This window comes from Panicum hallii, chromosome 4 (assembly GCF_002211085.1).
Source record: "Panicum hallii strain FIL2 chromosome 4, PHallii_v3.1, whole genome shotgun sequence".
NCBI classification, from domain to species: domain Eukaryota; kingdom Viridiplantae; phylum Streptophyta; class Magnoliopsida; order Poales; family Poaceae; genus Panicum; species Panicum hallii.
The window spans coordinates 4,112,492-4,133,885 of NC_038045.1; the positions used below are offsets into that span (position 1 = coordinate 4,112,492).

At 48.4% G+C, this 21,394-nt stretch overlaps 3 protein-coding genes and 1 non-coding gene across 5 annotated transcripts; all 4 read right to left on the reverse strand.

The window, feature by feature from the left end:
• Positions 1-9,043: 9,043 nt before the first annotated feature.
• LOC112889785 (fibroin heavy chain-like) lies at positions 9,044-10,876 on the reverse strand. The gene is made up of 2 exons (XM_025956555.1): positions 9,989-10,876; positions 9,044-9,886 (listed from the first exon to the last, which is right to left on the reverse strand). Exons 1-2 carry the CDS (start codon positions 10,848-10,850, stop codon positions 9,222-9,224), a joined length of 1,527 nt encoding a protein of 508 aa, XP_025812340.1. The 5' UTR covers positions 10,851-10,876; the 3' UTR covers positions 9,044-9,221.
• Positions 10,877-11,282: 406 nt separating this feature from the next.
• LOC112890776 (protein SIP5-like) lies at positions 11,283-13,282 on the reverse strand. Of its 2 annotated transcripts, XM_025957632.1 has the most exons (6): positions 13,060-13,282; positions 12,912-12,963; positions 12,256-12,301; positions 11,906-11,987; positions 11,746-11,832; positions 11,283-11,616 (listed from the first exon to the last, which is right to left on the reverse strand). In XM_025957632.1, the coding sequence occupies exons 1-5, from the start codon at positions 13,273-13,275 to the stop codon at positions 11,755-11,757; spliced, it is 474 nt and encodes a 157-aa protein (XP_025813417.1). In that variant the 5' UTR covers positions 13,276-13,282; the 3' UTR covers positions 11,283-11,616; positions 11,746-11,754. The 2 variants fall into 2 exon arrangements, with proteins under 2 accessions (XP_025813417.1, XP_025813416.1); XM_025957631.1 differs by lacking the exon at positions 11,283-11,616 and having other exon boundaries at positions 11,703-11,832.
• Positions 13,283-13,642: 360 nt separating this feature from the next.
• Positions 13,643-13,715, reverse strand: TRNAE-CUC. Its single transcript has one exon. It is a non-coding gene; the product is annotated as a tRNA-Glu (tRNA).
• Positions 13,716-14,768: 1,053 nt separating this feature from the next.
• On the reverse strand, positions 14,769-16,376 carry LOC112889407 (probable GDP-L-fucose synthase 1). The gene is made up of 2 exons (XM_025956016.1): positions 16,216-16,376; positions 14,769-16,117 (listed from the first exon to the last, which is right to left on the reverse strand). Exons 1-2 carry the CDS (start codon positions 16,235-16,237, stop codon positions 15,153-15,155), a joined length of 987 nt encoding a protein of 328 aa, XP_025811801.1. The 5' UTR covers positions 16,238-16,376; the 3' UTR covers positions 14,769-15,152.
• Positions 16,377-21,394: the final 5,018 nt, after the last annotated feature.

The following is a 21,394-nucleotide window of genomic DNA, read 5'->3' on the forward strand; positions in this document are numbered from 1 at the left end:
AAGTACCTACGTCTACGACTTATCTATTTGACACATGTATCTTTATAGAATTTTATACAAAAAATATTAAATAGACATCATCAAAGAAGAGGTGTATACCGAACACTACTCATCCTGATTTCTACAAAACTCCTTAGTGCATACCTTTGAAGGGAGCTAAGCATAGACTCTAGATCCAATCTGTGATGCTAACTTGAGATGTTTTCAATTGAGTTATATTTATGCATGTCTTATCCTAATGATAATAAAATCATATAATAAATTGCATGAAGACAATGACCACTCCATTTTCCATAGAACAAGTAGTCCATACTGGCATTTTTTTTCTATTTCCATTAAATAGAATAATGATTACAAGAGATTTAAAACGGGTACATGACCAATGAGAAATCTTAGAAAAATGTCAAGGGAGAAATAACGTTTGCTAAAGGAGCAGGCGAAGAACAATCATACCAAAGTCTACCTAGGCATCAAAGATTAAAAAAATTATATTTAAGTTTTAGCTTTTATTTTAGTCAAGTATTAATTTTAAAATTGAAAAATATGTAAGAATCATTCTTCCAATAATTTCAAGATTTTTAAGTATAGCAAATAATAGAAATTTTAACAGTCAAAGTTCGTTTTTTACCGATGCGAAGTAGGCTTCTGCACTACTTCAAGAATAATGAGCATCATTTCAGGTTTACAGCAATTACTTTGGTATTATTAGTATGTATTAGCCTTCTAGTGTTTCTAATGGAACGATATGAAATTAAATTGGTCTGTGACCTGATCAGGATTCTCGATTTGGTTTTGCAGATTGCTTTGGTCACCTTCAGAACTACTGAAATTTGTGAAATTGGTGTAAAATTTCGGTCATGATCAAAATTAAAAATTTAAATACATAAAATATTCATCAAGTGTCTATACAAATATTATTCATATATCGGCTTATATCTCGATGGTCTGATCTTTCGACCATAAGTTGATTGTTTATTTTTCTAATATACCATGAACGTTAGGTTCACTCATCAATGAAAGTACAAATAATGTGAGCTCTTCAAGCACTATGCTAGAGGAGCTATAAGTTTGAGAGTGTTTATGCATGCTATATGAATATAACTTAAATTCAAAATTAGCAAAAATTTTGGTCAATAGTTACTCTTTTCGATCACCGACAAAACACAAATGAAATTCATTAAAATTATGAACCATGAGCACAATATTATATCGTGAAGGACTTGGATGATGACCAGACCCTATATGCAAAGTGAAGTTCATGTTTATATATTCTCTCTCCAATCAGACATCTCCGATATATATATATATATATATATATATATATATATATATATATATATATATATATATATGTGTGTGTGTGTGTGTGTGTGTGTGTGTGTGTGTGTGTGTGTGTGTGTGTGTGTGTGTGTAGTCCATGAAAGGTGAACAAATTACCCATATAGCTATTATGGGCATATTTGTACAAGTCTCTGCAGAAGCATTGAATGGTCACATCACATTTCACGACTTTGCTTTGCCTCAATTTAAACATTATGGTCGTATGACTAATGTGGCCAATGGTCCCACATGGCCGCCTTTGGTCCATCAGCATCAAGTCAACTTGTTCGTCCTTTGCCAACCTTTATCCATTGGCACAAACTTTACTTGTTATTTTTTTCACTAATCGTCGACCGCGTCCATCATCTGCACATTGGAAACAAAGATATATATTTCCACCGCTACCATAACACAAGAACCTCACGACCTCTTATTAACCATAACATAATCAAAGTCATTTTTAACCATAACATCCTCTGATTAACACAAGATACAAGATGAGGATTAACCATAACATCATCATTTTTCAATTTCTCAAGATGTAGTCTTGCTCTTCATATGACCAATGTGGCCAATGGTTCCACACAATTTCCTTTGGTCCATCGGCACCAAGCATACTTGTTCGTCCCTCAACATTTATCCATTGGCACAAACCTTAATTGTCATTTACCACTAATCGTTGACCACCATACCGCATGCATCATCTGCACATTGCAAGTAAAGATATATATTTCCAACGCTTCCATAACACAACAATCTCACCTTATCTGGTTAGCCATATAATATTATCAAAGTCGGTATGATTCACGTTTCCAAATCAAGGATTTCAATCAATCAATCAATCATCATCATCATCATCATCATCGTCGTCGTCGTCATCAAGATCGAGTCACATTTCAATTGGATCTCCTATACTATCAGCCAATGTTTGTTCAACGTATGGCACGGAGTTTATGTGGTTATGGTTCTTCCTATTACCTTTCGTTTGGCGCGCACACACAGGTTGTAGCTGAAGATATTTTCCATCTCACTAGGGTTTCACAGCAGGTCAGGAACCACGCTCCGTACCTCTAAAAGTCTAGAGTAAATACTGCGAGTAAACACTGCTTCGTACCTTCGTCCTGGCAAACCACATTATTGCCGTGACAAGATTCTGTAGCGATGCCCGTTCCATTGGCCATTCCGATTCATTCATTCATCAATGTCCCGGTACAGACTAAGACTGGCCTGTGGCCTGCACTGCGTAGTACCGTGCCTCGATTCAAGGCTCGCAGTCAGGCTCATGCAGGCCCGATCAAACGGGTCAGACACTTTGTAACAGAGCACAGTGTAGCAGTAATTGTGGGGTGGCCGAGCCACGACAGCTGAGTGAAACCTGCCTCGCCATGTTACTTAGGACTGACTACTCCGTGGTACTTACGCAGTTACAGTGCTGGTGATCAAACAGTAAGACTTTTACCGAGCCACTGACTCTGGCCTGGCTTGCTTGCCACAGATTCTAGGACGCTGTTGATAGGCTGAGGTAAAACTGCCATCGCAGTTTAGTCCGGGCTTCTTCAATTTTACCGCCAGCCTTATGAATTCAGAGCAACTACTACGTGCAAGAGGCAGTGCGGCCCCCTGCCACGCTGCGTCGCCTGGCCGTGGTCAGGGGCTCAGCGCGAGCTCCTGCAGCGGCAGAGCGGCCGCGGCCAGTGCCGTCGCCCCCGCGTGCCCACTGCCGACCGGCCTGGCGACGCCCCGCTGCCACCGCGTCCCGGCCGCCCGGACCTGGGGCTACAGCTACCGGCCGACCAATGAATACCCTGGCCGCCCGGCCGGCGCGCGCGGGCGGATTGGCTCGGCGTCGGCGAGCCAACCGCCGGCACGCAGCTTCCCTCGTCTCGTGTGCGGTTGGGGGTTGGATATTTCGCGTCGCCCGGCATGCGGCCGAACCCTCTGTCCCTTTCCCCTCATCCCCTGCCACCGTTTTTACTCGAGCGCAGGTGCTCGTCACCGGCTGCTCCTGCCCGGCCGGCATGGCTCCCTCCAGTCAAAACGCAGGCCGGCCCTGTCCCGACTCCTGTCCTGGCGCCCTGCCCCTCGCCATTGATTTCGTGTGGGCAGCACGCCTGACCGGCACCTGCGCTCGTACTTGCACCGGTAGCAGAGCGTGCTGCAGGCAGCAGGCAGGGGCGAGAGCGACGCGCACATGCGATGCCCGTGACTCTCCCGATGGCCGCGGGCGCCGGGGGGCGGGGGGGCCGGAGCCCGGGGGACCTGGTCAGCGAGCCCGGCCGGCGGCGGCAGAAACCCCCGCGTGAAACTTGAATTCGCTGGGGGGTGGCTGGGCTGGCCGGCCGGCGACCGCCTCACCTGCCACCCCCCCAACGAGTAACTGATCGAACGACCGCCCGTCCTGGTCGCCGGCTACCAGCCGCCATGCACGCCGTGGGCTAGCTCGGGTCTAGTCTGCCTCCCCGGTCACCGCCAGCCGCGGCTCCAGTGGTGTCGTCAATGATTCGGATCAATGGCGCAGCTTACAAGTTTGACATTCCTGTATAGGTAGGCATGGTTGGAGGTTGGCAGGCCGACTATAGCCTATAGCCTATAGGTAGCTGATGATAACCACTTGGATAAGATTCAATATTTGTTTTGAGAAAAATAGGATTCAAGATTAAACTCGAATCGACGAAGATAAACCGGTTCCTTATTTCTTTACCCTCGAATGAGAAAGCGGACTACTCACTTGTCACCCATGCGCGCGTGTCCGTGTCTGGTTGCACGACGCACGCGCGCGTCTTTGCTGGCCGTAGCGACTCTGCACGACGGTTGTGCAGGCGCTGTGCACGCTGAGGACTTGCACTGTTGCCAATCAATGTGCGGTGCGTGCCCATGGCCATCCGTGCCGGGCCCTGGGCGAACAAGCGATGCAAGCAGGTCACGTGGGTCAATGTTTTTTGAGCCGTGCGTGAGCTTGTCGGACCGACGGCAGAGGACGCCATGCACCACCGGACGCGGTCGACGCAGGCACCTGCCTGCCTGGTTCCTTCAATTTCTTTTTGCCCCAAAAATCTTCAGAGCCGCCGGAGGCCGGACACTTCCGAAACACGGGCACGTGCACGCTGAACTGACGGCGCTCGGCCGCACGAGCTGCCGGGAACCGGGCGCGTTTCATAGAGCGATCGGTGGCGTCAGCGCCCATCCATCCATGCGTCGTCGGTTGCACGGGGGGCACGCTGTTCCTGCGTGCGTGCCGTCACCGACTGCAGAAAGCACTCGGGTACGTACACGGTACACAATAACGTGAGACGCGTACGGAATCCTGGCAGGTTCGGACCCGCCACGTCGCTGTCCCAGCGCACGCTGAGCGGCATGCATGACCTTTCGCTGTTGCGCGATGCGCGCATGTGGTGATGTGCGCCCGCGGTGCGGTGCGGCCATGCGTGCCCGTCCGCGGTGCGAGCGCGGGACGGAGCCTGATCTGGCGCGGCGGTGCTGATCGTGTCCAGGTGAGAGGCAGCCAGCTGCCCAGCTCTCTCGTTCGGTCAGCGTTTCTCGCGCCGTGGGGACTGGGGAGCATGCCGGTGGCGGGCAACCGGGCCTTCAACCGAGCACGGGCCGGAACCGGACGTCGGAGGATTCGCCGCTTGTAACAAGACGACACGGCCTCCGGTCCGCAACGGCGAGCCCGTCGATCACATTCACATGCATGGTGATAATGGATTACGGTACTTATACTTTCTTCACAATCCAACTTAATCTTCAATATTTATATTAAAATTTAAAATATATAAAATTAGAATCCGACTTTTAAGACTAACTCTTAGATTATCTAGACTAAAAATCAAAACTTTTTACTACTCGTACGTACACGTCACAAACCAATCAAGGTGACACACTTCCACCGCCACTATAACTGAGCAACATCGTCATCGCCTTCGACCGGTCAAAGTCCCTACGATCGATCTACGTATGCACTGAGGACTTCAACATGTGTATCACTCACTCATCATCATCGAGACTGGTTAGTTCGATGCATGGTACGAGCTCAGGTCCGGTGTCAATGATTCGGATTAATGGTGCTTATTACAATTATTGTCATTCCTAGATAGGAAGACAACTAGACAAGCATATTTGAAGGTTGGCCAGCCGATTACAGTTAGCAGATAACCAAATTGACGGAGACAGGTGACAACTTTCTTTTTTTCCTCGAAGGAGAAAGTGGACTTCTCATCAAGTGTGTTTTGAGCTCTCAAGACATCTGATCTCGGACCGGCCACATGCATCATCAGCATGCACGCATGTCTTTTTCAGGTACACGGATAAAATTAAGCATGGCCGATGCGTACCGGTACTCCACCGCTTCAGTGTGTGTGCACGCTGACGGCTTGGCTTCATTGCCGCTGCGAATCAATGAGCCGGGGCCCTGGGCTGCGGCGCGATGTGAGCGGGGAAGCAAGCAAAAAAAAAACGATTTTTTCGGCCCACCAGCGGCAAGCGAGGCACGTGCCGAGCGAGCACCAGCCGGCGGAGGAAGCCGTGGATCGGACCCGATCGGTTGAGGCAGGGCAGCTGCCTCTATGGTTCCTTCGCTTTTCAAGGGGTTTCCCTCGCGCGCCGCTCTCGGAAACTGCTGGCCAATGGCCATGCCGCTATGCGGCTACGCCGGTGGGCGATGGCAGCGCGCACCGCCGTGCCCCACGGCGAACCGTCCGCGCCACCAGCTTCAGAGCCGCCGGCCGGGCACTCCCGGCCCACTCACGACCACCGCGCCTCGGCCTTCCCTGGTCACCACGTGCATGCCATCGTGTGCGTTTCATGCAGCAATTAGCGTTTTCCCCCCCCTTGTTTATCGAGAGGAGTAGAAATTCCATAAATGCAGCAATCGGCGTTTTCTTTTGTTTATTGAGAGGAATAGAAATTCCATTAAATGCATCAGTCAACTTTCTTATTTACCTCTACTAGGCATATATACCTGTGCGTTGCTACTTGGTATCATATAGGTTGTTCGTACGTTAATTTGTAGAAGTCTACGTGATCGAGTCGTGATGAAGAGCTGGTGTGACTCGCATATGGGATGGACCAAGGCCGATATATCGACGATAGAAGTTGGACCAAATAAAAAATTAAGTAAAAACGTTACATGCTTTAGAAATAAGTAAAGATAAGGCTATTCTCAATGGAAGTTCCATCAAAAGTTTTATGAGCATTAAATAACATACCACATCAACAGTCTTACTGACTTGACAGTGTCATTATAAGGAGAGATGAGATGGAGTTTCATGAGATGGGAGATAAATTTTATCCTCATAAAATACAGCTGGCACAGCTACCAAGTTGTCAGTTCAATTTACTCCCTTCAAGTATAGCCAAAGTTTAAATAACCACCTAAACTATAACTAGGTTCAATTTACTCTCTAAACTATTCTATTTAGTCCATTTTACTCCATAATACATTTTTTCTCCATACACAAGTTGAATTTTAATTTCAATTTTGCAGGATAGTTGTGGATATCGCAATGCATATTAAAAAAATATCATAATTTTTCATCATTATTTTTTATATAATTTTAAACTCCAATGCTTAATTTATTATTAAATATCCTAACCTATCAAAATAATAATAATAAATTATGATGTATTTTTTAAATATGTGTTATGATGCGTACTATCATCTTATAAATTTTCTAAACCTCCACATATGCATGGAGAAATGAGAAAGACAAATTTTATTAACGGGTAATTTGAAGTGAAGGGTATAGTTTGGGGGTAAAATGAAACCAACGATAGTTTAGAAGATTGTCCGAACTTTGGCTATAGTTGAGGGAAGTAATTTAGACTTTTTCCAAAACTATACCATGAAACTGACCTAATAATACTCACTCCAGACCTATCTACTCCTTCCATTCAGTTTTGATCACAATATTTCTAAAATTGAGAAATTGAGTATTGATCGTAGTATTTAGTATGCGCCTCGTGTTTCCGCGAGCAGTCCGTTTGGCTTCCTCGTCGCATTAACTCCTCCCGTCAACATGCGTGCCTCGGGACGGAGAGAAACATTAGATAAGGAGGAGAGAAAATTGATCTATTAGGCCCCGTTTGGCATGGCTTCGTCCAAAATAGTTTCACTAGCGAAGCTGAAGCTGGTGAAGCTGGAAAAATTAGCTTTATCTGACTTGTAATTTATTTTAGCACGGGCTTATAAAATAGTTTCACGTTGCGGTGTCTCAAATTACGTGAAACAGGTGAAGTTGAAGCTAAAATAAACTATACCAAATGGAGCCTATTTTTCAACGTGGGCCGTGGCAATTAATATTCGTGGGAATCGAGGAGTCTCACTGAAAAACTATTGTAGAAACATGGAAAGGATGGTTGTAGTGATTAATGGACTGATAAACATACTTATTGCCCTTGATCATTATGCCATGTGGAAATATTGTGATCATAACTTACTGGAGGGAGTATAAAGGCAACAATATTCCATGAATGCAACAATCAGCTTTTTTATAGAGAATCATACGATATTCCCTTAAATGTAGCAATCAGCTCTCTTTTTTTGGTTTATCGACAGAAATAGAAACTCCATTAAATGCAGAAGGTCGTCTTATTTCCTTTTGTTTTATCGTGGGGAATCGAAATTCCACTAAATAAATGCAGCAATCAGCTTTGGTCGCGGCGCAATCCACATGTGCCCATGCATGCCCCTCGTCCGCGGCGCGCGCGTGTGCCGGGGGAGTCGGGGAGGGAGACTGATCGACCCATCCATGATCTGATGATCAATCTAGCGCGGCGCCGGCGTGGCGGTGCTTATAGTATCCGGGTGGTGACGCAGCTAGGCACCTCTCTCTCCATCGGTCAATGTTTTTCGCGCCGTGGGGAGCACACCGGCGGCGGCATCGAACCGATCAGCGGCCGGAAGAGGACGCCGCAGGCTTCGACGCCGTCGGGTTCGCTCTTGCATTCCTTCGTGATTCCGCGATGAAAACGCGACGTGCCGGCCGCTTGCAAGGACACGACGTACGCGACCTCCGGCCGTCCAGACTGCACGTCACCTTGGAACGTTCCGAAAGCTCGGCGGCCATTACTACGCATCTGTGACTCAAACAGGACACCGGTCGCCGGAGGTTATGGACGAGGGCCCAGGCTGCCATTAGTGGCCGTTCCGCCGGTCCCTGCCGGCGGCGCGGCAAGCCAGTGACGTCCACCGCGCCACGCACGCGCGTGCGGCCACCTACCTGGCAGCTTCGCCGGATCGGGCGAAGCACCGCCGCACCGGCACGTACGCCACCCAGGGCCTGCCTGCCTGCGGTTGCGGAGCCCGCGCCGACCGGCGATACGTGGGAACTCCGAGTAATTCCGAATCGCCCGCTGGACGCGGCCGGTGCGCCGCCGCATCGGGAAGGGTTCGTTCGGCGCCCACCGGCGGTCGGCGCGCCGCTTTCAACGTGCCCGGGCACGGGGGACGCGACGCTTTCGGCTTTTTGTTGGTTTTCCGGATGCGGCTGGCGGGGTCAGGGGCGAGACGGAAATGCGGCGTTGGTGCTGGCCATTTCTGCTCCGATCGAGCTGAGATGCGGTGGAGGACGAGAGTGGTTGCCGCATGCCGGCGGTTGATGAGAGCTCTGCCGATCGGGTGCGTGGGGTATGGCATGGATTCGCTCCGGGTCGTCGTCGTCGATGCACGCCCAAGCAATGGCCTGTTTTGGAAGAAAGGACGGAGGCTACAAAGGAAGCGACTGCAAAAGTAACAGGAGAGACCTCTTTTTTTCTTTCCAAAGGAGTCCAGCTTTCTTTTCCACTCACGATGACACTTCACATTTGGTCACGAGGCCAAAAGAGCAACAGTGGCGACACACGATGGCGATTACATACACAAGCTTATTCCCTGGACCAACAACACTTCACGTTTTCAAAGTAGCCTAATGGTGCTTCTTAACCCAATCGGCGTTCCCGCCGCCAGCTCCAGCGCCGAACCTGTACCCAGCTCCAAACCCTCCGCCGCCGCCCATGCCGAGACCCCCCGGGCGGGCTCCAGGCCCAAACCCGCCTCCAAACCCTTGGCCCGCGCCAAAGCCCTGGCCAAACCCGTAACCTGAGCTGGACGTCGAGCCAGACGACGAGCTCGACCAGCTCGACGATCCGGCTCCTGAGAAGGAGCCGGAGTTAGTGCCGGAGCCGGACCAGGAGCTCGAACTCGAGCCAGCATTAGAGTTGGCACCAGAGTCGGGTCCTGAGCCGGATAATGTAGTTGAACTAGCCCCGGAGTTGGAGTTGGACCATGAGCCGGAGTTCGAGTTTGAGCCGGCGTTCGCACCGGAGAACGAGCCGGATTCGGAGCTCGAGCCTGCGCCTGCTTGAGCCACGTTGCCAGACGCAGCGTTGGATCCAGCGCTAGAGCCAGAGCCGGACCACGAGCTCGAGCCAGATGCGGCGTTGGACCCCGAGCTAGACATGGAGTTTGATCCACTGCCTGACACGCTGAATGAGCTAGAGCTTGAGCCGGTGTCTGAGTTTGCACCCGACACGGAGCCGGAGTTTGAATTGGAGCCGCTGCTCGCTCCACTCCACGTCGACGAACCCGAACCTGTAGAAAACAAGGGAAAATCCAATCAGAAGCATGCTACAATACGACAAGCAAACTGTAAGCTACACTCTGAACAATCACGTACTACTGCTAAACATTAACCTGAGGAGCCGTAGGACATTCCTGCAGAACCGGATGATGAGCTTGATCCAGCCATAGAGCTCGAACCAGAACCAGCTGCACCGAAGCCTGAGCCTGTGCTCATGCCAGACCCAGAGCCGGAGTTGGCGGATGAGCCAGAGCCACCAGCTGATCCCGAGTACGAGCCTCCAACAGTTCTCGAGCCCGACCCAGACCCATACCCACAATTCGAGCATCCACCGCTTGGGCCAACATTAGACCCACCACTAAGTCCACTTGATCCACCTAAACCAACCCCGGAACCCGAACCCAAACCAACATTGGAAGACCCACGCCCACGTGAACTGTACGAGCCTCCGCTCGATGCAGAGCCCGAGCCCGAGCCCGCACCAGAACCATAGTTTGAGCCAGAACCGGTATTACAATCTGCACCACCATTAGTTCCACCATTTGCACCAACACCGACACCGACGTTGATGGATGTGCCTAAGCCAACCGACCCGGAGCCGAAACCAGACCCCGAGCCCGAGCCCGAGCAAGATGATGTGCCCGAACCACAACCAGAGGCAGAGCCCCCATTCCCGGCTCCTCCATAGGCAGAGCCGGAGCCGGAGCCATAGCCAAACCCAGAACCCGTGCCCGACCCACGACCAGATGCGGTATACGAAGCACCATTTGGACCGGACCAGGCACCGTAACCCGATCCCTGGCCCGAGCTGGACGCCGAGGTAGCGCCACCCAACCCAAGATCAAGCCCAATGCCGAGGCCTCCGCCGGCGCCAATGCCAAGGCCCAGATTGCTCCTCACCGGCCTGCAGTTCGCAACGCCTACAGAGACTAGCACCACAAGAACAGCAAGAGCAAGGACTCTGCTCGAGGCCATTGCTGATCACTCATCAAGCTTGTGTTCCTGATGGCTGATGGTGTGCTCAGGGTGCGATCTATATTTATAGCCGCAGTTCTCGAATAATGTATATTCGCTGCACATGATGCTTACTGTAAAAGGTGGCTGGATTCCTTCACGGGCGCATGTGGAGGCGACCTAATGCTTTGGAGCTTCTCCATTGGCGGTTCGTCTTGTCCCAGGAGGTGAGGAGAGGTTTGTCTGAATCAGTGGGTGCTATTGCCAATTTTCTGCGCTAGAAAGCTCTTACACTGAGGAGAAGTTTCTAGGTTGGGCATGCTTCGTGGTGCCCGTAGACACGAAAAATGTCTACCAATTTTTGTTCGGGGTCAGTTTCTGATTAGTCTTCATGAGGAACTCAAGTAAGTTGCAAAGATTTCTTCCTTCAGAAACCTTATAAAAAATGTCCATCACTGACAATTTTTTAATAAAAATAAAAGAAAAGCAATTAAGTTGTTAAAGGCAAAAAAATAATACAATGATTTTGAAGTGTCCAAGTGCACCCCACGGAATCCAAGTAATTGCTGTCGTGTCATTGGATGCTGACGTGGAGGTCTTGATCACCACTAATGTAATCAAGGACAAAACACTTGGAGCTTAATTTTTGTCTTCAGAGCCGCCTACAGAATCAACGTACAATTCTACACCAACTCCTCATTCTTTTACAGCCACTAGCAGAATATTTTTGCTTCAGTATACATTGGACTGCAATGCTGAGCCACTCAAGCTGAATCAGACTCTTTTTCTGAGAAAAATGATATCCAAACAACTCAGTTAGGATCATGAGTCATGGCAGTCATGAAAGCTTTCAAAGATACGAAAAAAGAATACCAATAGGTTAGTGAGCTTGCAGCTTTGCAGAACAAAATTGGACCTGCTAATTCTAAGGTAGAATAATTTTGCCGGCAATCTGAAACTTTGAATGTACTCTCAATTTGCTCTCATTGACGTTTTGTTCTCCCTGCACAAATAGATGAAAGACCGGTAAATAGTAGTACCGTTCAAAATTCAGAATCTACAGGCAGAAAGCATACCTCTTGTTTAATTTTCTTCTCACTTGTTGTTTGAGCACCTCGGTATTCAATCGCGTAAGACTTGGTTTTGCAGAAAGGACAGCTGCATCGTTAGCTAAGGACCTCCAAGGGTTTAGATGGAAAATTTGAACAAGCCAGTAGTTTCATCCATGTATCATTGTCTCAACTTAAGGTTACATGTCTAAAACCCCAATCAAACTGAAAATTCTTCAGGATTAATGCCATGCAAGTGAAGCGTTGAACATCTCTGAAAATTTGAGTTCACGTCAATGGGACACCAAATGTACTACACTGTACATAGCAGAGATATCAAATCAATTGTTCAAATCATAAGTTGCAAAATAGGATACTGGACAGCTTTAGAAGTCTTGGATGGCATCAGCTGTAAGAAGCATTCTGCAGGCAGAAGAAACATGGAGCAACTTAGTGTCCAGAAGCCTTTATAAGGATGTAACACTCGTTAAGCACGAGGGAAACTGACGATGTGAATTCTTTGTGGACAAAACCATATATGCGAGTACTAGTAATAGGGCAATATCATCAGTATAGGAAAAGAAAATGGGCACGATTTTAAGATTGAACATGGTCTAAAAAAGTGCATTCACTAATGTTTTTGGCCTGAATTAGCCTCTTGGTTACTTTTAGATGCCCGTAATTTGTCAGGTGCTGATGGAAAGTGCCTCCGCAAATTAATCGAAGTATGATGATCATACGGGAATATGACAAAACATTTAAAAGAAAAAAATAACAAGTTTTGGCAGAGCTGGAAGCTGGTGCTAGCCTGCTAGGAGCCCAGGAGCCGAAATGGGCCCATGTATTCTTTACTACTAGTAAGTTGTTTAGTTCAATGTCATTGTTGCTGGAAATTTTAAATTAAGGAAAATATAAGGACGCTGCTTGCTTCCATGTTTGAACAGTTGGCAAGTGGTAACCCAACAAATACACAGCACGTATCAGTATTGTGGCGTTGCTGAATGAAAAAAATATAGGGAACATGGAAACTCACCGGTGCAGATCCCTTTGCCGCAACACTTGGATCTATTCAGACTCGGATAGAACTGCATGGACAGCAAAGACCGAGAAAAAAAAACCCCATTAGAACGAGAAACAGGGAGGAGTTCTGGTCTTCTGGAGGAGCGAGTGATCGATCGTACGTAGAAGCAAATGGGGCACTCCTCCGCTCGCCCGTCGCCGGCGTCATCGGCCGCGTCGAAGCACGGCGCGAGGTCGCCACTGCGGATGAGGCGATGCAGGCGGCCGGCGTCAAGGTCGGGCAGCTCCCGGACGAGGCGGCGCGGGCGCGTGAGCCGCTCCTCCACCGTAGGCACCAGCCGGCGACGGATCTGCACGCCCGAGACGACGTTGCCCATGCCTGCGGTGCGCTTGCGAAGGAAGCCGTGGCAGACTGGCAGGAGCCGTGGTTTATAGCCTTTGCAGCGGCCGCAGTTCAGCTGCATAGCCGATGCAGGTGTGGACGGAGACGAGGATCATGGAGTGTGGCTGGCTGCGCTTTTTGAGCTGAGGAGGCAAAGGGGAAATGGAGGGAAGGAAGCAAGGCATCCTTTTTCTTCTCCCTTTTGAAATGCGTTGGTGACCTGGTGCCCCATTATCACACTCAGGACTGAGGTGTCTAAAGCTGAAGCATCAAAGTTCAACGAAGAACGGAAGAATTACATGAGGCAAAAACTCAGAAAAGTGTAGGACCAGAAAATGGAAAACAAAAAAAAAACTAAAAATTTCCGTTGCCGGGACTCGAACCCGGGTCTCTCGGGTGAGAGCCGAGTATCCTAACCAGCTAGACTACAACGGAGCTTGCAAACCACCGGATTCAGCTCTTTTAAAACCTTGTGTCATCATTCAACGTAGCTCCTCCTGCTCTTGGTACCTGCCCGCTGAAGTGATTCCAGACATAACAGCTGAGCAGCCCAGTTCAGTTTCCAGTTTGTTCAGTACTTGCAATTTGTATCAGCGACCCGGCAGTATATTTCCCAATTCGATGTACAAAATAGATTGTTCCAAGTTCAAACACAAAAATACGAGCCTTGACCTCCTAGACCAAACTGGGCATTATCGTTTGAGGAAACATACACCATATGACTAGAAGCTACACATGAAATGGGGAATTTTTGACTTTCATCATAAGTCTGAAATCCGAATGATCTGGCATATTGGTATCTCAATGAAAAAGGAAGACTTGAGGCTGAAGGTTACTATGTTGAGTCAGGCAGCATATCTTGGCCATCCAGTTTGCTCATTTTTATGACACGCTTGCTATCTGCTTTAGCTTAAACCAAATAATGTTCTTATTCCAAGAAAAAGTAAAAAGTTCAAAATTTTGCTGCCATGAGCCCAAGGGATTTCTGCTGCTTTAAAATTACTGATGAAGAAACAAAAGAGATTCCAATACTGATTACAGGTTGTGCTTTCCTAGGTCATACAAAAAGGTCCACTGCAGCCCCTTTTCTTCAGTAAATTTGCCAAGATATCTGCAGTCCAGTTAATTTCCTATACGATGAACATATAAGAAGGGGGATAGGCTTCTACTGTAATATCACATTACGAAGCACGCAGTCACAGACAACTGAATGCCTCATCCAGAAAATGGTTCCCCCCTTCTGAGTTTTTCTAGTTACTTCAGCTGAAGGCTAACTTTCACCATTTTCAGAAGACAAAGTTACATTCTGAGTGGATAAAGTGCTTACCCAAACCTAGTAGGTTACAATAATGTTCGACAAAAGATGGTGTTAACAGAGTGCTTACTCAAACAGAAGAGCAAAACTCAATTCTTAAGCAAACTACTCTTTGTCGACATACTGAACCTTTCTATTAATGGCATCAAAATCAGTTGAAGGCAACATCTTTGAATAAAAGTTCCTCTCAAATAGTCAAATCTCAATAGTCATCAGTAGAGTACAAACTGAAGGAAATACTGATTTTTTTCCTGAATACATTGTGATTGATATTCCACAAATCAAACAGAGCTTGCTCAATCAACAAGCAGTTGTTTCCAGGCCAAGAACATCCATCCATCAGTTTTGGTCGTTAAACTTTCTAATCAACAAAAAGTGTTCAGGATCAATTATGATCCTAGCAGTATACGAATTTGACCCACAGATTATTCAGCCACCACATAACATTATAACAAAACTCTTCTATGTGGGTTAACTTACAGTAACACTAGAAATCATGGCACCAACTTGCAAGAGTAGCAACGGTGAGCAAGACACCACCACTGGCAAGCAAGGCTCTACTTCTCGTCCGAGACAACATTCTCAACATACCATTTGTAGGTTTCGACGAGGCCCTCCTTGAGGGCGATCTTGGGCTTCCACCCCATCCCTTGTATCTTGGAGCTATCCATGAGCTTCCTGGGTGTGCCGTCCGGCTTGCTGGAATCCCACACCAGCTTCCCCTGGAACCCCACCACCTCCTTCACCAGCTCCGCGAGCTCCTTGATGGTGACCTCGCTCCCACTCCCCACATTGACGTGCTCCAGCCCGGAGTACTGATCCATCAAGAAGATGACCGCGTCGGCGAGGTCATCGACGTGCAGGAATTCCCGCAGCGGCGAACCCGAGCCCCACACGACGACCTCAGGGGCGTTGGTCGTCTTGGCCTCGTGGAACCTGCGGATGAGTGCGGGCAGGACGTGCGAGTTCTCCGGGTGGAAGTTGTCGTGCGGGCCGTAGAGGTTGGTGGGCATGGCGGAGACGGCGTCGAGCCCGTGCTGGATGCGGTAGGCCTGGCACATCTTGATTCCGGCGATCTTGGCGACGGCGTACCACTCGTTGGTGGGCTCGAGCGGGCCGGAGAGGAGCGCGCCCTCGGTGATGGGCTGCGGCGCAAACTTCGGGTAGATGCAGGAGGAGCCCAGGAAGAGGAGCTTGCGGACGGAGCCGCAGCGCAGCGCGGCGTCGACGACGTTGGTCTGGATCTGGAGGTTGGCGGCGATGAAGTCGGCGGGGAAGGTGGAGTTGGCGTGGATGCCGCCGACCTTGGCGGCGGCGAGGACGACGTAGCGCGGGCGCTCGGCGGCTAAGAAGGCCTCGACGTCGGCCTGGCGGGTGAGGTCGAGCTCGGCATGGGTCCGGACGACGACGGAGGTGAAGCCGAGCGCGAGGAGGCGGCGCAGGACCGCGGACCCGACGAGGCCCCGGTGCCCGGCGACGAAGACCTTGGCGTCCTTGTCGGCGAGGAAGGAGGGGTGCGGATCTGCGGGGAGCCGCGCGAGAACGGGGTCAGAGTCAGAGGTAAGCGTCGTCGCGGGGAGACCGGGTCTCCGGAGGGGGAGAGAGCGTCGGGGGGTTTACCGGCGGCGGTGACGGTGCCCATGTCGCCGGAGGGACGGGCGGGCGGAGGCGCGGCGGCCGGAGATGGTCGGATGGAGAACCGCCGGACCGGGTACTGTGCTGCAGGTTCAGAACTTCAGGCTATTCTCAAGCACAGAGTCAGTCAGGGTAAGGCCAGTGCTCGTGGTCGTGGGCCGGGCCAGGAATTGTGGCATGCCAAGTACATCGAGCCGAGCCGTTGACCCTTTTACTTCTCATTTTTTAAGGGGGGAAAAGAGAGAATTCTTTTTTTTTCGTTTATAAGTTTCTTGAAATCGGTTGGCCCGCCAGAGGCCCAAATCAGTCGGTGCTGCTGTTTAAGTAGATTAGATCGTTCCGTCGCATCTCGTAGTGTTGGGGTTCTCATGTTTCAAGTGGAGCTTGGGATACGCATCCTGCCATACGAGAAGAGATCGGGGAGGAAGGAGGGGCACATGAGGCCGCACGATATCCAAGAGAGTGAGCAGCGTGCACGTTGCTAGTTTGCTACTTGCACTTGCACGCAATCCTTGGTCAATTGCGTAGCACGATGGCTGCACTTGATCTGAGACTGAAAGGCCAGCCCATCCGAAACCGTCCGCGGGCCAGATTGTTCGGGCCAGACGCGCCTAACAACCCCCAGGTCCGAGAAGGGAGGGGAGGGGTCCGGACCATCGCGCACACCACATTCACGGGCCGGATGATACCGGGCAGAGGCGCAACCCGCCGCTGTGGGCCGCAGTGCTGCCGCTGCTCGGCTGGGCCCGATCGAACAAGGGGCCGGGCGCTTTTGTCCCGCAAAGTCGCACGCGCTCACCGTCTCGCGTGCTGACATACATATACTCTGTGTTTGTTTGTTTTTTTTAAACCAACCATGCAAACTCCACGAGCTCACGATAGCTCAACGGCTTTGGTCGCCTAGCGTCCTTGCCAGAGCAACACACCAAAACACACAAAACCACTAGCTCAACAACATGACACAAACATCTGTTGGACACCACAAATCAGCCACTCTAACACCACCCCGATGCTAGCCGATAGCAAACCTTCACCGGATGACAAAGCCCTCACATTGATATGCCATCATCACTGCTTGCACCGTCATCGCCAACGTTGTCCTGCACCTAGATAGCCACAGTCACGCGGAGCTGGCCGCCGCAGCCCGCTGCAAGCCGCGTAGCCATCACGCCATCAGATCCGCTTGCATCACCTCTCAGCGTTGTCCTACACCAAACTAACCACTGCCAAGCAGAGTTAGCCACCGTAGTCCGCTGCAAGCCGCCAAATAAATACGTAAGTAGCTGTCTAACTATCGCCATACCAACTGTAAGAACCGTCCAATTTGCACTCGGTTTATGTGAAATCATGGATTAATTCATCAAGATGAGAGCTAGTAGTGTCCGTCTCTTGACACGCCACGTGCTAATCCACATCTAGAGGTGTTTGACCAATGCAAATTCACATAAAACGAAAGCAAATCCAGTAGTCTCGGCATATGTTCCACAACATGTCCAAGATCAAGCATACACATACCGTTTATAAATACACATATCACCAATAAACCACAAAGAGCAATTTCAGTCATTACATGAGTTCAACATTAAATATTACAAGTTCAATACATAGGGTTTAAAACATGGAATAAAATTAGTTCAAGCTTCAATTACAAACCTTTGGCTCACGAATAACATAAAAGAGACATGAAATTAAAGTTTAGCATTTCAACATGCTCTCACAAAAGATAAATTACGCAGCGGATAAAATGATAAAAGTGCAACAAAGCAATGGCATCTTGCTCAAGGGCACCATTGCAGCCACAACAACCTACTCCTCCCCCATACCGGGTTTGGTGGGGTAGAAGTGGCCGAACACAACTTCCGGCTTACCTGCAATTTAGTTTCAAAAGCAATATGAGTACAAAGGTATTCACAAGACTTACACGAATAAATCGACAAGGATTATGCAAGGGGGCTCAACAAAGGTGAGGCTTTATGGTTAAATATTTATTGCATGAGCGTGAGCTCTCTAAACTAACATCTAGCTCTCTAATCAAATTCAGTTAATCTTGCCCAACACACAACATAAATTTTAGTTGCTATGAGAAGAACAAATAAGTGATCATAAAGGTGCTATGAACCATTTCCAACATAACCGAAACTTCTCCGAAGAATTCATTAGATATACTGGGCTTGCTAAGAACTGAGAGCGCGGCAATTCAAATTGATTAATAGCCTTGCAAAGTTTTATTTCTTTACCCACATGACGTAAGGACCATGCGGCTCACCCAACCGATCACGTTGGATGAGGGGGTACTCGCATCTACCGTTCCCTACAAGCCTTGGCCATTGAGGGTACACCTACCTTACGCGGACAGTCACCTGGATCCACCGGGAACACCCATAAGTCTCTCTACATAGCCCTATGGCCACATATAGGATCAGACCTCAATGACCAAGACAAAGGAGGGAATAGGCTCATCCTTACCATAATTGGATATGTGGTAGCACGTTAAGTTGCTCAAAACCGAGGTCATCCACGGACGGTCCTTAATCAATCCAAGCGGACTATGCCTCCGAAACTTCTTTCTCTAGGTCCTACCATTCCGCTCGAACCACAAACCACTATTCCAACATAAGCTAAAGTCGTACAAGTGTGATCAAGGATTTCCAAGTGAATGTAGTGTGACTCTAATCCATTCTTTCCTTTCAAGTTATAAAAATACTTTAAGCATAGCTAAACAACTAGTCAAGTTATTTATCTAACTAGCTAACATGTGACATGGATAAGGAATAACAAATCAAGGAAGGTAAATGCATGAAAAGTCGGTACAATGATGCAATAAATAGATATAAATCCATAACCATAAATACTCAAGTGAGATAACTAAATTTAAACCAATTTAGTTGGGTAAGAAATTCATGCTTAGCTGCTTGCCTTAATTTTCTTCCGAAACTACGTACTCAACACCGGGTTCGGGCTCAACGGTGTCGGTGGACTCAACGGGATCGCTTTCTGACATTTCGGTCACTAGAATGTTAGTATAATGCCATGTTTACATGAAATGATATGCAATGAAGAGTGAATGGCACATCATGCAATGATACGCAATTACAAGCACTAACATTAAACAACCAAGCATCCTCATGCACTAAAGCAATAAAACTTTAAGCAAGAACTATCAACAAGAAATTTATACAGCAAGCATAAATTATAAAATAAATTGAGCATACAGAGGGCATAAACACAAATTCATGAGTGTTGAATTTGCAGCAAAAGTAATTTTATAGAATTATTTCTTAGTATGATAATTTTCAGCTACTCTAAACAAGTTAAATCTTAAAAGATAAGCAAATAAATTCAAACGCTTTCCAGAAAAATTACCATAAGCACTACACAGAGAAAAGAAGATAACACAAGTGGATTTACCATTTTGGCATTTTTCAGTTAAAAGTTATGTAATAAAAAATTTCAAGTTGCAAACATGAAATAAAGTTAAAACCCTAATAAACATTTGGGTTCCATCCAAACAAATTTTACCACTAGATATATCTTTTCATCAGGAATCTAACAAAGTTAAGTTTGGTATTTTTAGATCATCAGAGAAATTACCAAATATTTAAATCATTTTTACAAACACAAAACATAACTAATTTTCTGTATAAGCAACAAGCAAACCACCAAATCTATAACAAAATAAATTTCATATTTTACTCAGATCTACATAATTTCTTATGACTTTTACAAGATCATAGCCAAGCAAAACACACTAAAAACAACACTTAGATCTATCTAGCTACAACCACCCCCAGGCGCCGACAGGTGGGCCCGGGGGTCAACCAAGCCCGGCCGGGTCCGGGTCAGGGCGGATCTGGGGCTGTGGCCATCATGCGCAAGCACGCGCTCGTGACGCGCACGGCGCAACGGCCGGCAGGGGAAACGGCCGTGGAGGACCGAGGCGGGGCAGGCGCACGGCGTGTCCCCAGGGGTGGCGAGACTCACCCCGACGAGGAGGAGGTGGGGAAGCAGGGGTGATGAGGCTGCAGCGACACTGACGACGGAGAAGAAGCGGAGCTCCGGCGAGAGCCCTGCACGGCGAGGGAAAGGAGGGGGTTAGGGTGGGAATGGGTCAAGGAGGGTGAGGGGAGGCTGTAGCCTCAAGGAATCGGAGGGAAGCTCACCAGAGGGGTGAATCGACGGTGGCCAGAGTTGGGGAAGAAGAGGAGGAGGCGGCGGCATTGGAGAAAAAGGCTAGGGTTTCGACCGGTGGCCGGCTTTCGGGCTTAAAATGGGGCGAGGGCGAGGGGCAAGGGTTGCTTTTCGCGCGGGCCTGAGCCACGGTGGCCAACGGGTGGTTGCCGGCATGGAGACGTGGTCCATGGTGGCCAACCAGGACGCAAGCTCCAGCAGGAGAAGGGGAGGGTGCCACTGACGAATGGGCTCGGGGAAGGAGAAAGGAGTGAAGACGTCAGTTGAGATTCAAAATTCACAAACTAAAGCTTCCCGAGCTCCAAAAATCACCAAAATTTAACAGGTGCATGATAAAATCATCAAGAACACACTGCAACAATAATCACTCAAAATTTTGTTCTATATTAATCACAGAAAAATAAACAAATTGACAATTTTTAATCCTTCCAAGAATTTTATGACTCGGGTTAGTTGACACAAAATTGAGAAAAAATACTTTAAATTCATAATTTTATGCATAGTATTTAAATATATTATTTGCAGGCACAGTTGTAAAGCAAAAATTAAACTTACTTCACAACCAACACACAAACAAAACAAGGAATTTAATAAACTCATGCACAACACATGCACATGATGCTATGTTATGCTTTAATGATGCTTATGATGGTGTGGTTTAAATGTTAATCATGCTTAGAACATTTGGGACATGACACCAACCTCGTCTCCAAGATCCGAGCGTGAGCACCGAGTCTCATGGTGACCCAGTCGCTGTGGCAGAACCGCTTGAATTATTCCGGCTCAAGTGCGTTATTGACCGCCGCACCAACTGCAATCAGCTTAACGCACTTCAAACGGAACAATCCTTTGGTCTGTCGGGTCTCCGCCCGATACAACCACGGTTCAGCAGGATCGAAGTAGGTTTATCTCGCACGAAGGCGAGTTCACATCACAGAATAGCTCATCAACTTTTTAATTTACAACCATACAACAT